Source organism: Salvia hispanica, chromosome 6 (assembly GCF_023119035.1).
Source record: "Salvia hispanica cultivar TCC Black 2014 chromosome 6, UniMelb_Shisp_WGS_1.0, whole genome shotgun sequence".
Lineage (NCBI taxonomy): Eukaryota > Viridiplantae > Streptophyta > Magnoliopsida > Lamiales > Lamiaceae > Salvia > Salvia hispanica.
The window spans coordinates 29,922,969-29,937,543 of record NC_062970.1 but is presented as its reverse complement, the minus strand read 5'-3'; the positions used below and the strand labels follow the sequence as shown (position 1 = coordinate 29,937,543).

General features: G+C 40.2%; 2 protein-coding genes and 1 non-coding gene across 3 annotated transcripts; 2 read left to right on the top strand and 1 right to left on the bottom strand.

Annotated features, from left to right (window-relative positions):
* Window positions 1-105: 105 nt before the first annotated feature.
* Window positions 106-2,529, bottom strand: LOC125195858 (UBP1-associated proteins 1C). Its single transcript, XM_048094116.1, has 6 exons — window positions 2,311-2,529; window positions 2,131-2,205; window positions 1,660-1,790; window positions 713-1,184; window positions 504-617; window positions 106-380 (listed from the first exon to the last, which is right to left on the bottom strand). The coding sequence occupies exons 1-6, from the start codon at window positions 2,395-2,397 to the stop codon at window positions 318-320; spliced, it is 942 nt and encodes a 313-aa protein (XP_047950073.1). The 5' UTR covers window positions 2,398-2,529; the 3' UTR covers window positions 106-317.
* Window positions 2,530-7,642: 5,113 nt separating this feature from the next.
* Window positions 7,643-10,868, top strand: LOC125197344 (WD repeat-containing protein VIP3). Its single transcript, XM_048096079.1, has 2 exons — window positions 7,643-8,079; window positions 9,945-10,868. The coding sequence occupies exons 1-2, from the start codon at window positions 7,741-7,743 to the stop codon at window positions 10,575-10,577; spliced, it is 972 nt and encodes a 323-aa protein (XP_047952036.1). The 5' UTR covers window positions 7,643-7,740; the 3' UTR covers window positions 10,578-10,868.
* A 396-nt stretch (window positions 10,869-11,264) lies between these two features.
* On the top strand, window positions 11,265-11,337 carry TRNAF-GAA. The gene has a single exon. It is a non-coding gene; the product is annotated as a tRNA-Phe (tRNA).
* Window positions 11,338-14,575: the final 3,238 nt, after the last annotated feature.

Genomic DNA, 14,575 nt, shown 5'->3' with positions numbered 1-14,575 from the left:
AAAATGGATTCACTTTCAACAAGATACCAAAACCTGTCATCTGAAATTCGTTTATACCAATATTTGTAGTCAGGGTTCTTCTTTGACATAGTTTATGATACCAAATAACACAAAATTACCCCTAAATTCCTCATATATCCACCTCACCCCACATTGAGGTGCAAAATCTGAATGTAGAATGCAGCTCAATGTAGAAACCCGAATAAAAAACTAAATTAAAAAAAATCCATACAAAAAGGCCACACATACAAATTCAGCAGTTTTGATATCCATTTGGTAATTCATCAATTCATATGACGAAGACATATGGACCCTCCTCAGCTGGTTGTGGCTAGGCGAACATATTTTCCATCCACAACAAATCTTGAGCTTGATTCGATCTGCATCAACAGACGATACCAAAATGAGTAATAACAGTTTGAGTAATTTGAAGCCATAAAAAATTACTCTATTAAAACCAGTTAAGAATATGTACACATGCAAATGGATAAAGAACTTGTCACCTTTTGCTTAATCATCTCAGTTGCTTGGTTTTTGTCTTCCACACAGCCAGAGTCCTTTAAAGATTTCACAACAAATTTCTTAAGCTTCTTAAGTTTCATTGCACCATCTGGATTCTGCAAAAATGCAAGATTCAGAGTTCAAAATAAATTGTCAGATTTTCAATAATGATCAGAAACTTTATATTACTAAAAGGGCATAAGATACGTACAGATTTCAGTGCTGAAACAATAAGCTTTTTCCACTTAACGTTCTTGCTCGCATCCTTGTCTGCAGGTGAATCCAGTTTGGCCTTCTTCGAGCTTTTTGTTACCTCTATTTCTAGTCCTTGTACTTGTGTAACCTTACCATTTCCTAGTTCTGCAGAAACATCAACTCCAGTCTTGTGGTTAGCATCACCATTTTCAGATGCCTCGAGTTTCCGTTTCTTGTTTGATTCCAAAGAATTATTCTCCACTCCAGATCCGTCCCACGGGGGATCAACTACAGATGAATTTAGATATCCACTGATTTCTTTATTTACAGAAACGTTATTTGTTTCATTGTTTTCAGCAGAGACAGTGGTTTCTACAGTCTCATTGCCCTGCTGTTTTGCATGGAACCCTCTTGCTTTTGCTCTGTGTTTTTTCCCATCTGCGTGGAGAAGCAAAGCTTGCTTACTTGTAGCCTTGGTGTTACAAAGGCTGCAAACATATAAAAAACATGAAAATTTGTGGTTCAGAATATGAGGATAACAAGACAAAAGATGTGAGAAACAACCTTAAAGTACCAAAAGAACAATAAACACGAGGAATAAGCAGTTCTTTATTATAATTTAGGGGCATCCTGAAGCAATTCAAATCATATTGAACAAATGTGACTAAATCATCTAGCTCAAACGTGGGAAACAAATGACAGTAAAAAGGCCAATGGCATGAAGTAAACCATGAGCAGATCACAGTATTAACAGACAGCTCAATCCTAAAATTCATACAAGAAGCAGTCATCCTAATATCCCCCTACAGTCTACCTATCTTCCGCCCCCTCATAATTAAAAGGATTAAAGTTTACAACCAATTCCACTATTCCTCTTATATGTCTTCCACTTAATGGATAAACTAGAGGAGCGCGGTGAATCTGAACCATTAATACTTGGCACATGGGATTTGGGAAACATACCTACAGAACCATGGAGGGCGTTCAGATAATCCCACATTTATGTCAACCTCTGGTCTCTGCTTTGCATCTTTTTTGGGCTTAGTATTCATCCCATTCCCTGCATTTCCTTGACCCTTTGGACCATATTTTTCCTGATGGACGTCATAAAAGATAGTAAATCAAAATAAAAAAATCTCCATGTAAGACAATGCCATTGGAATTTATTCAAATAGATCATAGCATAAACCAAGCATATATGAATAAGACAAAATGCAGTGTAAATGGAATCAAAACTCGAAATAAAAGGAAATGCAACAGATATAAAGGATGCACATAGCAATTAAAAGGAATGCCTCTACAGAGAAGTATAGAAACTCGAAAAAAGATAACGAAGCTCAAGTAAACGAATAACTCCAAAGGTAGAAATTTTGAAATTAGACACTCAGTTTGTTACAAGGAGACTTAATAATTCAAGAAAGGTATGTGAAATACCGCTTCGGTAATGCATTGAGTGTGGCTTTCAACGTCATGCTGGCCAAATACTTGTCCACAATCGATACATGATAGCTGATATAGAGCGAAATCAGCAGAACAATCATCAGCATAATCCAACAAACGTGTAAAATTCATAGAAAAAGTGGAAATTCGAGTGAAAAGTAGATTCCGGGAAACCTTGAAAGCAGAGCATTGCCTGAAGTGAGTAGGAAGCTTGGGTTTCTTAAGGTTGTCGCCGCAATCCTCGCACTGGAACCAGACCATCTCTTTCCAATCCTTAGTAATTTGGAAGTTGTAGATTCGTTGTGCTCTGCAGCAGGAAATGCTAGGCGAGTGGGATTAAGGCTGCAGAGGCCTTCAATTTGGGGGTTTTGTCTAGGGTTTTTCAGATTTGATAATATGCAAGGAATGTACATTTATTACTATCACAGAGGTTTACACTTTAATAGGCCCACAATTTGTGAAGCCCATAAAATCCATTATGTCCAAATTAAGGTATGTATATTTGCCACCCAGTATAAGAGCATCCGCAATGGTGCTTAGGCCAGCCATAGGCCAGTCATAGACCAACCATTTTCTCCCCTGCCACGTCAGCAACACTAAAAAAACCACCTACCATATCAGATTTAGGCCAGTCATAGGCCAGCCGTAATAAAAACAATTCAAAATATACTACATTTACGGAATTAAAATTACGATTAAAATATAGAATTAAATTTACGACACATATACGGGAAAATTCATTAATTGCATTTAAAAAAGTTACATAGATAAAAAAAATTACATGCATAATAAAGAAAAAAAACTATCGCCGTGCAGTCCTCCGTGCCCACAACTCTTCAATTATATCCTTTTGGAGTTGAATATGAGCATCCACTTGGCGCATGTTGGCAAATTCCTTGAGGCGGCCGGCTTCATCGAGAGGTACCCCCTATCGTACACTAGGGGTGGCCGTTCCCGTGGCTTGGACCGGCTTCATCGTCACCGACCCAACTAGTCGGTTGTACGCCTTCGTCTTCGACGATCATGTTGTGCGGGATAATGTAGGCGTACATTATCTCGGAAACGCATCCGACATCCCACAAACGCGTTGGACCCTTAATTGCCGCCCATCGAGACTGGAGCACACCAAATGCGCGCTCCACGTCTTTGCGCGCCGACTCCTGTCGTTGCGCAAAGTAGGCCTTCTTTTCATCATTTGTTTGTCGGATCGTCTTCACAAAGACCGGCCACCGAGGGTATATCCCATCCGCCAAGTAGTAGCCCATATCATGCCGGTTGCCGTTGGCCACAAAAGAGACGGCTGGACCGACGCTATCTGGCACTTCTCGTTGAAGAGGGGAGACGAGTTCGGGACGTTGAGGTCGTTGTTCGACCCAGCTACCCCAAAATACGCATGCCGATCCACAGCCGGTAATCAGCTACGGCCTCGAGGATTATCGTGTGGTTCTTTGACTTGTAGCCGGTCGTGTAGGCCCCCTTCCAGCGGTCGGACAGTTCTTCCACTCCCAATGCATACAATCTATGCTGCCTAACATCCCGGGAACCCATGCTTCTCCCCGTGCATCTGCATCAAATTCCGACAATCTTCGGGAGTAGGGCTTGAAGGTACCGGCTCACCGTAAATGCCGATCACGCCCCCTACGTAACTCCTTTAGACATTTCGGTGGCCGACGACTCACCGATGTGGAGGTACTCATCCCACATGTCTGCCGCGCGCTCCGTAGGCCAACTGCCCGATTGCCGCCGTGCACTTTTGAATAGGGGTGTGGCCGGGTCTGCCAGCCGCATCGTGCCTGAAGCGGAAACACAGATATCGACGCTCTAATGCGCTAACGATGCGCATAAACAACTCCCTGCGCATTCTAAAACGCCGCCGGAACATGTTGGCGGGAAACCGCGGGTTCTCTGCAAAGTAGTCGTCGTACAGCCGCTGATGTGCAGCTACGTGATCCCGATCAATCACTGCTCGGTGGTGGACAACTCGTGGAGGGCGAGGTATCGCCTGCATGTTCCACGCTCCATCCCGCGGTTCATGTAGGCATCCATAGCCTCGTTCATCCTCCGTTCGTACTCTCAGGATCCCCACCACTACCACCCGACCGCTACCACCCGCGTTACTCATCGCTCGATGATGCTCTTGTACGAAAGTTAGAGAGAGAGAAAACTCGTTAAAACAAAGTGGTGCAAATGAAAATGAAACGAAAATCGCGTTTATATATGATTTAAAAAAAAAAAAAAATTCAAAAATCGGCGCTGGCACGATCGGGCCGCCACAATGGCGGCTAGCCGATCGGCCAGCGACGAGCGATCGGCCAGCCCACGCCGATCCGCTCGCCGATTTCGTGTTCGCCGATTGCAATGGTTCGGCTAGCCGATCGGCTAGCGTGACGAATCGGCTAGCCGGTCGCTAGTCGACCATTGCGGATGCTCTAAGAAAAACAAAAAATATTTAGGGGCATTTTGATTGTCATGTTTTCTAAAATAATACTGTACAACTAAAGTTTCACCCATTGAAGTGCCTATAAATCAGCGTGGGAAATAGTTACTGGGCCCGCCGGTGGATATCTGACAAACACGGATTTTGCATGTTTTTAAGGGCTAGATTTGACTCGTTTTAAATGTCAATCATGCAAATTATGTTCTTAAATTGCATATGTTATACATTTGGTATTTTTAATGTGTTTGTTGATAAATGATAGAAAAAGATAGAAAAAGGTGCAAAAAGACCAAGGTGCAGCAGCCTCTGTTCGAGCCCATTCTGCCAGCGAGTTTGAAGTCCAATTAGTGCTTAATTCATATCATTCTCTTCGTCCTCGAATGAGCTTCGCGTGGACATCTCGCACGTCTCAATCGGAGTTATGACTATTCTACGAACATTGCGCAGTGCAGTCAAAGCTAGCGGAAATTAGGCGGAAATTCAAGGAAGGAATAAATTATTGCTCAAATCTCTCCTATTAATTGAAGAATTCGAAAATAATATCTTTTATATTTCTTGGAGGATAATTTTTACCATTCCTAAACCCTTTTTCTAGCCTATAAATACCCAAACCTAATTCACAATCTCTATCTCAGAACCTCCAATCTTTTCCTCTCTACACATTCTTCCATTCCATATTCCACACATCAATTCATCCATCTTCCATTGGAGCGGAGCTCTGCAGATCCAGGCAAGAGAGACTGAAGATTGAAGATTCAACCTTGGGTTTTATCTATTTCTTTCATGTCTAGTACTTTTATTGATTTTTACTACTTGTCTATGAGTAGTTAAATATCTTTTGTATGGTTTTTGGTGAAGACTATTATGAACATGTTTTGATTTATTGAATTGAACTTTTTTCCTGGCTCTTGTGATTGTTTTGCTTGTTCTTGTGCTTTTATTGTTCTTTTGTCTGGCCAACTTTAGAACTATGTCCGTTTAACTAGATTAATCGAGAGATAGCTAGTTTTACGTGGTAAAAGGAACGGGTACAACACATAGGTTTATCCCCACTCGAGAGAGGAGACCCTTTGTGAGGGCTTGAGTCTTAGGAACTTAAGGAGTTAGAATATAATCTATTAGAAGGAGACTTTGATAGTTAGAGTCTAATCTACTGGATAGGTACACTCGAGAGGGGGCTTATCTGATAATGGCGACTTTCCTAATAATCCTGGAGACACGTAAAGGTAAAGGTTCTATGAGATTAATCATCACTAGGTTATATTAGTTGGATCCTAAAACTCTACATTCTTTAGCATGTTTTGTATTATTTTATTTTATTTATTTATATTTATGTCTAGTTTATAAAACCAAAAACCAAAAATAATGTGTGTCTCTAGATAGTATATGACGCTTAGTATATGATAGACAGTTGCAATCTTATTCCCTGTGTTCGATATCCCGGTACTGACCTTTAGTTATACTAGATCTACCCTGTAAACTTGCAGGTATTTTTAGTGCTAATAAATAGTGCATCAATATCCTTGGTAATTAAAAAAAAAAAAACTAAAAGTGATTTTTTTGTTTTTTAATCAATGCATTTTTTGTATTTATTAAGCATGTTTTGAATTTCAATTGATTTGTTTTTTATTTTATAAATATTGTAATATAAATAAATACCATAAGTTGTTGTGGAGTCTTACTTCAAATCATATCTTTGTGTTGTGCAAAAGGATACTGTAAATTCTCATTTGAATTGAATTTTCAGCTTATGATCACAAAATTGGATTTCCAATTGAATTTAAAACTTCGTAAACAATTAGGGCAAACACAACAACCTATATTTGCACATTTATGCATCGAACTTACAATCATTTTGCATAAGACGATCGGCCAAAGATGGAATGAAGAAACAATTCAACAACAGAAAATATGCTGACGACATTTTAGAAAACCAAGAACGACTTTAGAAAATGGTTGCATGCACAACATGCAAGCTCTGCAATTCACTAAGTTGGGGTAAATCGGACGACGAGATCCACGTGACTAGGATTCGCAAGATATCAAGCAGAGAAAAGAACATCATGAATCAATAGATGGAGAAAAGTAATGAGAAAACAAAGTATTATCTTGACACACAATTCAAGGTGAGAAAAGTATCAAGTACTATGGCTCTGAAAATTTAATTGTTGTACATGGGAATAGATTCTTGGGCTGCTTACATATTCTCAAGCCGATAGTAAAGTCTTCCTAATCTACATTATCAAACATGCGATTTAGTTAGGCTTTTATTATGAGAAACCTAAAGGGTTGGCGATTTAAGAACTGATCGTAAATTGTCATACCTAAATTAAATTTTCTGATTATGATCACAAAATTGGATTTTCAATTGAATTCAATACTTCATAAACAAATAGGGCACAAATTAAAACACAACAACTTGTATTTGTATATTTATGCATCAGCTTAGAAACAATTTGCAAAAGACGACATGCCAAAAATGGAGCAAAGAGACAACTCAACGACAAAATACGTGTACGAGATTTCACAAAACGAAAAATGGCTTTAGAAGATGGCTGCATGACGCAAGATGCGAACTCTACAATTCACTAAGCTGTAATAAATTGGACGACGAGATCCACAGTTAACTCCTTTTCGGATCTGTAATATATTATCAAGTACATCCTGAATTTAGAAAGACAAACTATTTTGATATGCAATTCAAGGTGAGAAAAGTATTGAGCGACATGACTCTGAAAAGATATATACAGTACATGAGCATAAATACTCGGACTACTTACATATTCTCGGGTCGACGATAAGGTCTTCCTAGTGTATCAAACATCCGAATTTGGCCAAAAATCAGCCCTTTCCTAACTTAATATGGAGCCATATTATCAAACTTGCCTTGCCTTTGGCATTTATAAACGTATTTGGCCATAATCAGCCCTTTCCTAACTTAATATGGAGCCCTTTCCGAATTTGGCCAAAAATCGATTGTTTGATTGTTTCAATGTCAAAATGAAGTCCATAGGCAGTGAGAGTGGACTAGGCTATTTAATAAACGTGTATATTTAGAGGGGAATTAAGAAGAAAAAGTATATTTAATCTAGGGTAATAGATTTTGGCGGCTCCACTACTCGAACCACCGCTGCCACCTGAATTAGGGTTTTTTTCCGCCCAAAATCATGAAACTAGCTCCGTTGAACACCGTGCAGAATGCCCACGACGATTCCATCTGGGCGGCGGCCTGGGTGCCGCCCACCGACGATTCCGGGCCGCTGCTGCTGACGGGCTCTCTTGACGAGACTGTCAGGCTGTGGAACCCCAATGGCCCGGACAAGTTGCAGACCAACACCGGCCATTGCCTCGGCGTCGTCTCCGTTGCCGCCCACCCATCCGGCCGGATCGCCGCTTCCGCCTCCATCGACAGCTTCATTCGAGTCTTTGATGTCGCCACCAACAATACCATCGCCACCCTCGAGGCTCCGCCCTCTGAAGTCTGGCAATTGCAATTCAATCCCCAGGTATTCGTCAATTAGGTTTTTTTTTGGGCGTCTTTGATTATGATTTTATTTTGCTGTGTTTATTTTTTATTTTTCTATACACGTGCTAATGATGATTTGGGGTTATGAAATATAATGATGCAATTGCTATCAAATTTAGCTAAATAGGGAACATAGATAGCAAACAATAAGAACGCAAGAGTGATCAGTAGAGATTCTTAACTAACAGCTGATTTTGCTCTGAATCATTTATTTGTATTTCATAAAGTAATTAGCAAAATAAGTTGAACGATCGTTCGGGAGAAGATGGTGGTGTACGAGGCATGCTTCATTGAATGAATGGTTGAGGCAGTCTATGCTCTTCCTTTCCCCTTTAAACTTTGTTTTTCCTTTCTCCTTTTTTTTGTGATGGAATGAGGGCTTAAGGGTATACAAGCTGTTCCAATATTTTTAATTGTAGACTATCCTTCAAATTATTCTTTTATCTCGAAAATTAATTTGCTAAATCTTTTGAAACCACAACTGAAATTCCTCTCGCCTCCCTTCAAGTTCTCCCTTTTCTGGTTTTTCACTCCTGCCTCAGGTTTATAGCATACCTTCTGATTTTAGTTGATGTGAACTTGTGGTACTTTGTGTTTTGAAAAATTTGGTTGAAAGGTAATTCAAAATCTTGCTTCTTGAGAAACTTCAATTGATGTTAGTTAGTGATAACTCCAAGATAAGAAAGTTATCAGTGGAATCCTTCAATTGAAGATCAATTCCGCAAACCTGTGGCGCCTTCAGCAAATTTGGGAATGGGAGAGTTACATGCACAAAATCGTCAACAAATGAAATCTAGAGGTTGAAATAGTCGATCTTACTTGTGATACGATCCAATCTTGTATGCCAAACACAATCTGTCTATATGGGAATTTCAACTTTGCTACCAAACAACATGTTATGTTAAGATATCATCCTTAGCTAAGACACCACATCCTATTCACTGTTATAGTATGTCATATCTCTTCTGATCATATCTTTCCTAGCAAACGAGGCATAAAGGTTCCTGTTTATATTTAGTTGAAAGTTGAAACATACTTCTTGCACTCATTTTGACTGGTGATCCGAGACACAGAGCTTTTGCCTCGAAAATTTATAATATGTTGTGACACCACGTTTTCTTCTCTGACTGGGCAGCTATAGGTTAACTTGAAGTAACTTTCCAGCTATAAATTGTTTCCATGGGTGACGGATCATAAACGTTTACTGTCTTCCTAGCTTTAATCATAGTAGTTTGCACGATCTTTTACTTGGTGGTGTCATCAGACAGACACTGATCTCATTCTAACCCGAGGCTACTTTTCTCATACTGATAATGAAAATTGTACCAATTTTTCAAATTTCATAGTATCCTGTAAGAACAATGATACATGTTGGTTTCGTATTCTGTTTGGTGACTCATGATGGCCCAGAATTGTACATAACACTATAATATATTGTTTGTGGTGTGAAAATGAGAACTCCTGTCCAGATTTGTTAAGTTTCCCAATCTGATGAGATCTTCTCCTTCTTGGTGCATACTCCTCTGATTGACTACCAAACAATTAATATATACTGTAAGAAAATACTGTAATATTTACATACATACATATATATTTATATATTAGACCTTGATCATTGCTAACCTATGAGTTAACACATTTCTATCTTTTACTTGTGGTCTCAATAGTATTCTGATTCTTGTTCATGGAACTCTTCCATACCTTTTCCAAACAATTTTGAGAAGCATTATGATATCAGCTATAATATCTTTGAACTTTCCCAATTACTATATGTTACTTTTGCCTATTTCTGGCAGAATTTACTTTTGTTTGTCTCATCGGAAACTTCTACATCTTCTTACTCAGGGTACAACACTAGCAGCAGCTGGAGGTGGTAGTGCATCAGTGAAACTGTGGGATACCGCAGAATGGAAGCTGATTGCCACACTAGAAGCTCCTCGACCCGAAGGATTGAAGCCATCAGAGAGAAGTGGGAGCAAGAAATTTGCCCTGTCCGTAGCATGGAGCCCCGATGGTAGACAAGTTGCATCTGGTGCAATGGATGGAACCATCTCTGTCTTTGACGTGCCCCGTGCCAAATTCTTGCACCACTTGGAAGGCCACTGCATGCCCGTCAGAAGTCTTGTGTACTCATCAGCTCCTCTTGATTCAAGAGTGCTCTTCTCTGCTTCAGACGACGGTCATGTCCATGTCTATGATGCCGAGAGGAAAACCTTGATCACATCGCTGTCAGGCCACTCTAGCTGGGTGCTGAGTGTGGATGTATCCCCAGACGGAGCAGCAATAGCAACAGGCTCAAGTGACAAAAGCGTTCGCCTATGGGATCTGAAGATGAGAGCAGCCACCCAGATACTGACTAGCCACACTGACCAGGTTTGGGCAGTGGCATTTGGTCCAACGTTACAGACAGATGTAAGATCTTGCCTGCTTGCCAGTGTGTCTGATGACAAGAGCATATCGTTCTATAAATATTCTTAAAAACGGCCAACACAGAGGAAGATTGGTTCCTCCCCATTTGGTTGAGGTACTAGGGAAGGGGATGTGTTTGTTACTGTAATAAACTTGGTGTATTTATACCTGATACCTCCATGTTGGTGTTAGTTCTAATTTAGGGTGAACTTTTTTTGATGGTATATGTTTGTGCTTATGTTAGCCCTTGGGTGGAGCTCTTTAGCTGTCAAAATTTGTTAAGATGACTGCCAGTTACTTTGACAAATATAACTGCTGTTAGAATTATTGGTTCACTGGATTCGGCTTGTTTTCATCAAACGGTTAGACCTCATATAGTAGATTTTTTGTAAATTAGATATGTTCCTATTGTCATCATCACATCCAAACGTAGTTAAGGCTGTTATTAAACATGCGATACTCCTACTAACTCTTCCTGTTAAAAGGGGAGTGCATGCATGGTTAGTTTTGACTTGTGGGCACTAAAATGGCAAAGTATTTGAGTGTTATTTGATACTAGTACTACTAGTTTTCAAGGCTTCATGAATCACGGTATACCTAACTTCTTTTGACTCTGGTGTACTTTTACGATTGTAACTTTAGAGTTTGGATAAATAATTACTATAACTTAATTTTACAAATATCTTAATATCATATATTTTCCTTTCAAAATCAGTATCCGATAACTGAAACTGTTGGCAAGTTACATAACACAAAGCGGGGATAGCTCAGTTGGGAGAGCGTCAGACTGAAGATCTGAAGGTCACGTGTTCGATCCACGTTCACCGCATTTATTTTTTCCCATTCGATTTTCGGCAATTTTACTTGTTTTTGTTTTTGTATTTTGTTTTAATAACATATAATAGCACCATTAACGAATATGCATGTCATCCACTTAAAATAATACTTAAAAAGCTAAAATAACTCTTATACCAACCGGTAGGAAGAATACACTAATTATGTATTTTCAGTATTTCCTAGTACTAATTAGAGTTGCTTTACTAATAAAATAAGGTTTAATTAAGTATACTTCGACCAATAGGTATTGGTATCATGGATGTTTGTAATTCAAATTGGGCAAGGAACCAATTCCAACTCAAGGCCAGGGTAATATATATATATATATATATATATATATATATATATATATATATAGGGAAGCATTAAGGTCCTATTACACCCTAAGTGTCTTTCCTCTTCTTAATATCAACCATTAGATTGATGGAATGGATGGAGTAGATTAAAAGTGACAATCTGATCCCGTATTGCATTATTTGTCCATTTTCGTGCATTAAAAGGGTAAAGCAGTAAAACAACATACTACATAATCGGTTTCAAAACGGCAGGTCCGAAATTAACGCGGCATTTTCATCGACCTCTCAACTCCCCTCTCTCTCACTCCATCCCATCAACACTATTTCTCAAATATTCTCTCCTAAATCCACAAAACCCTAGCCGCCGATCCGTGAATTAGAATCAAGTTCTACGAACGCCGGCCGCCGCGAACGCTCCGTTGGTGCACCATTCCCGCCGTGGAATCTACGTCGCTGGACGATTCCCTACTTTTAAACACTACGCGCTGTTCGTCGTCGGAAGTCGAAACATCTCCTCCCAAAATCGAGGTTTGGTTCTGTTTTTTTTGTTTGGTAGGCACAAACAGTCCTAAACATCGATTGAAGTCACAAACACTCTGAAACATCGATTCTTAGTTTATAATCGAAATAATGCACAAAATTCTTTGGCTCGATCTTGTTGGGAAAGTTGAAATTGCGGTTGGTAGGGATAGGGTTTTGTTCATCCTTGATATAACAATTACTTCTCTGCTTTGGATCTGGGTTTTGCCGTAGGTGTAATGCAAAAAAGACGTTGTTGTTTTGTTGGAGACTTTGGTATTGTGAGCATTCTATTTATTGTATTCTTATTTTTTCGGGCATTTTTTACACTTTTCAGCACTTTTTGGGTGAAACCGCACGGAGTTAAGGGTGAAAACTCACCGATTTTTTCCCTATCGTCGCGCAGATATACAATGACTAAAAGACAACGCCTTTGCAAAAGCCAGCCAGAACAGAATGAAGGTTATGCATCATTCAATCATTTTTTTGGATTATTATTCATGTTTGTGCATTACATCTTGAGTTTTGTCCATTACAAAATAGATGGCTTGCATTACTTACTTAAACGCATAGAGTAGATGGAATTTATGTTCTGTGGTGATGTGGCATGTAGTTGTTGGATGCATCCCTTTTGCAAGTGATGTATTGGTATGCTTGGGTTTATGCATTATATCTTCAGTTCTGTGCATTGGTAAAAAGATGACATGCATTACTTACTTAATCGCATAGGGTATTTTGGCAATTTTGTTATGTTGCAGCTTGGCATGAATTTGTGGCATCCATCCCTTTAGCAAATCATATGCTGGAATGTTTGTGTTTTGTGAATTACAGCTTCAGTTCTGTGCATTGACAAATACATGGCGTGCATTACTTACTTCAACGCATAGATTGTTTGATCTAAAACATGTTTTTACCTGTTCTGGGCAGGTTCCAAGCACCGCCGGACTGAGTTTGACAAAGCCGTAGACGATGTTATTCCATTAGGATTCGCTGAGAAACTGCGGAAAAGGTTAGCCGAGGAAGAGGCTGCAACAAGTTCACGCAATGAAGAATTGGAGAAAAAGAAACCCAGGGGGAAGAAAGCCGACTACCTTTACTGTCGTCAAAACCCAACCGAGTTCATATCGTGTATACAAAACCTGACTCCCCGTCAGAAGGAAGCCGTGATCGAACTGGGATTCGGCGCTGTCCTAGAGTTCAACATCAGGGAGTACCCAGGTTACCTAGCTTACCGGGTGTTGAAGTCGTTAAATCTGGCTCGGTGCGAGATTCCATTATCTGGTGGCGACCGCCTAACACTAGATGAGGAGGATGTCCACCTTACATTGGGCTTCCCGAGAGGACGGATTCAAATTGCACGCAAAGAATATCAATCAAACTTCGAGTTCAACGATATGGTTGCTGCGCGGTGTAAAAAGTCTCGGTACAAGCTGAACGCGACAGATGTTGCAAATATGATTAAGGAAGAAACTGATGGTGGTCCGGTCTTCAAGCGTCTATTCATGTTCTTACTGGAGAATGCCTTGATGGAGACTCCTTCAGATGGCAATTGCAAGCCAAAGATACTACACTTTATCGACGATGTGGAGGCTATCAGTGACATGAATTGGTGCGGTTACGTCTTATCCGTGCTGGAAGTCACTTATCCGGGCTGGGCCAGGGGGGATACTGCATACTTCACCGGGCCAATCCATTTTCTTTTGGTAGGTAATTGTGGCATTGCATTATATGTTACAGTACATGCATTACTTTTTGCTGCATTAATGAACCCAATATGTTGCATTAAAATAGCCTTTACTGTGAATTGTTTTTGTGTCAGTGTGCGTACGTGGACCGTGTAGTTCACATACGGAGGCGAGTCGAGCGTGCTTGGCCCACTATAAAAGGTTGGACAGCGGAGACCCTCAAGCAAAGGGAAGATGCAGAGGTTGATCAGTTCGGAACGGGGAGGTTAGAGGGCCGCATTGACAAACATCAGTATCTTACCGATGAGGAAGCAAGGAGGGTGGACGCTATGGAAAGGGGAGTGAGTGGAACCCCCAGCAGGAACAAGGCGAAGAGACTCAGAGATCGTTTTGTCGCTTCGAGTTCTTTGATGGGACACGCTATTTCGAGGTGGGTCGACGATTTTAAGCAGATACCTATTGAACTGCTTGAAGATGGGTGCTTCCGATTGGGGAGTCAGATTGGGTTGAAGTTGTTAGGGATGGAAGATGAAAAGCCTGTGGAAGATGAGGAAATCGTGACAACACTAACACAAGCGAGGGAAGACGAGGAAGAGTACAGTCCCGAGTGGATTGCTGAAATGGAGAAGATGATGCAGGCATACGACAAAAAGAAAACAATAAGCCGGGGATTTGATAGGCCAACGTTCGTCTTGGATGGATTTGATTGTCCGGACCCTTTTGCTACGCA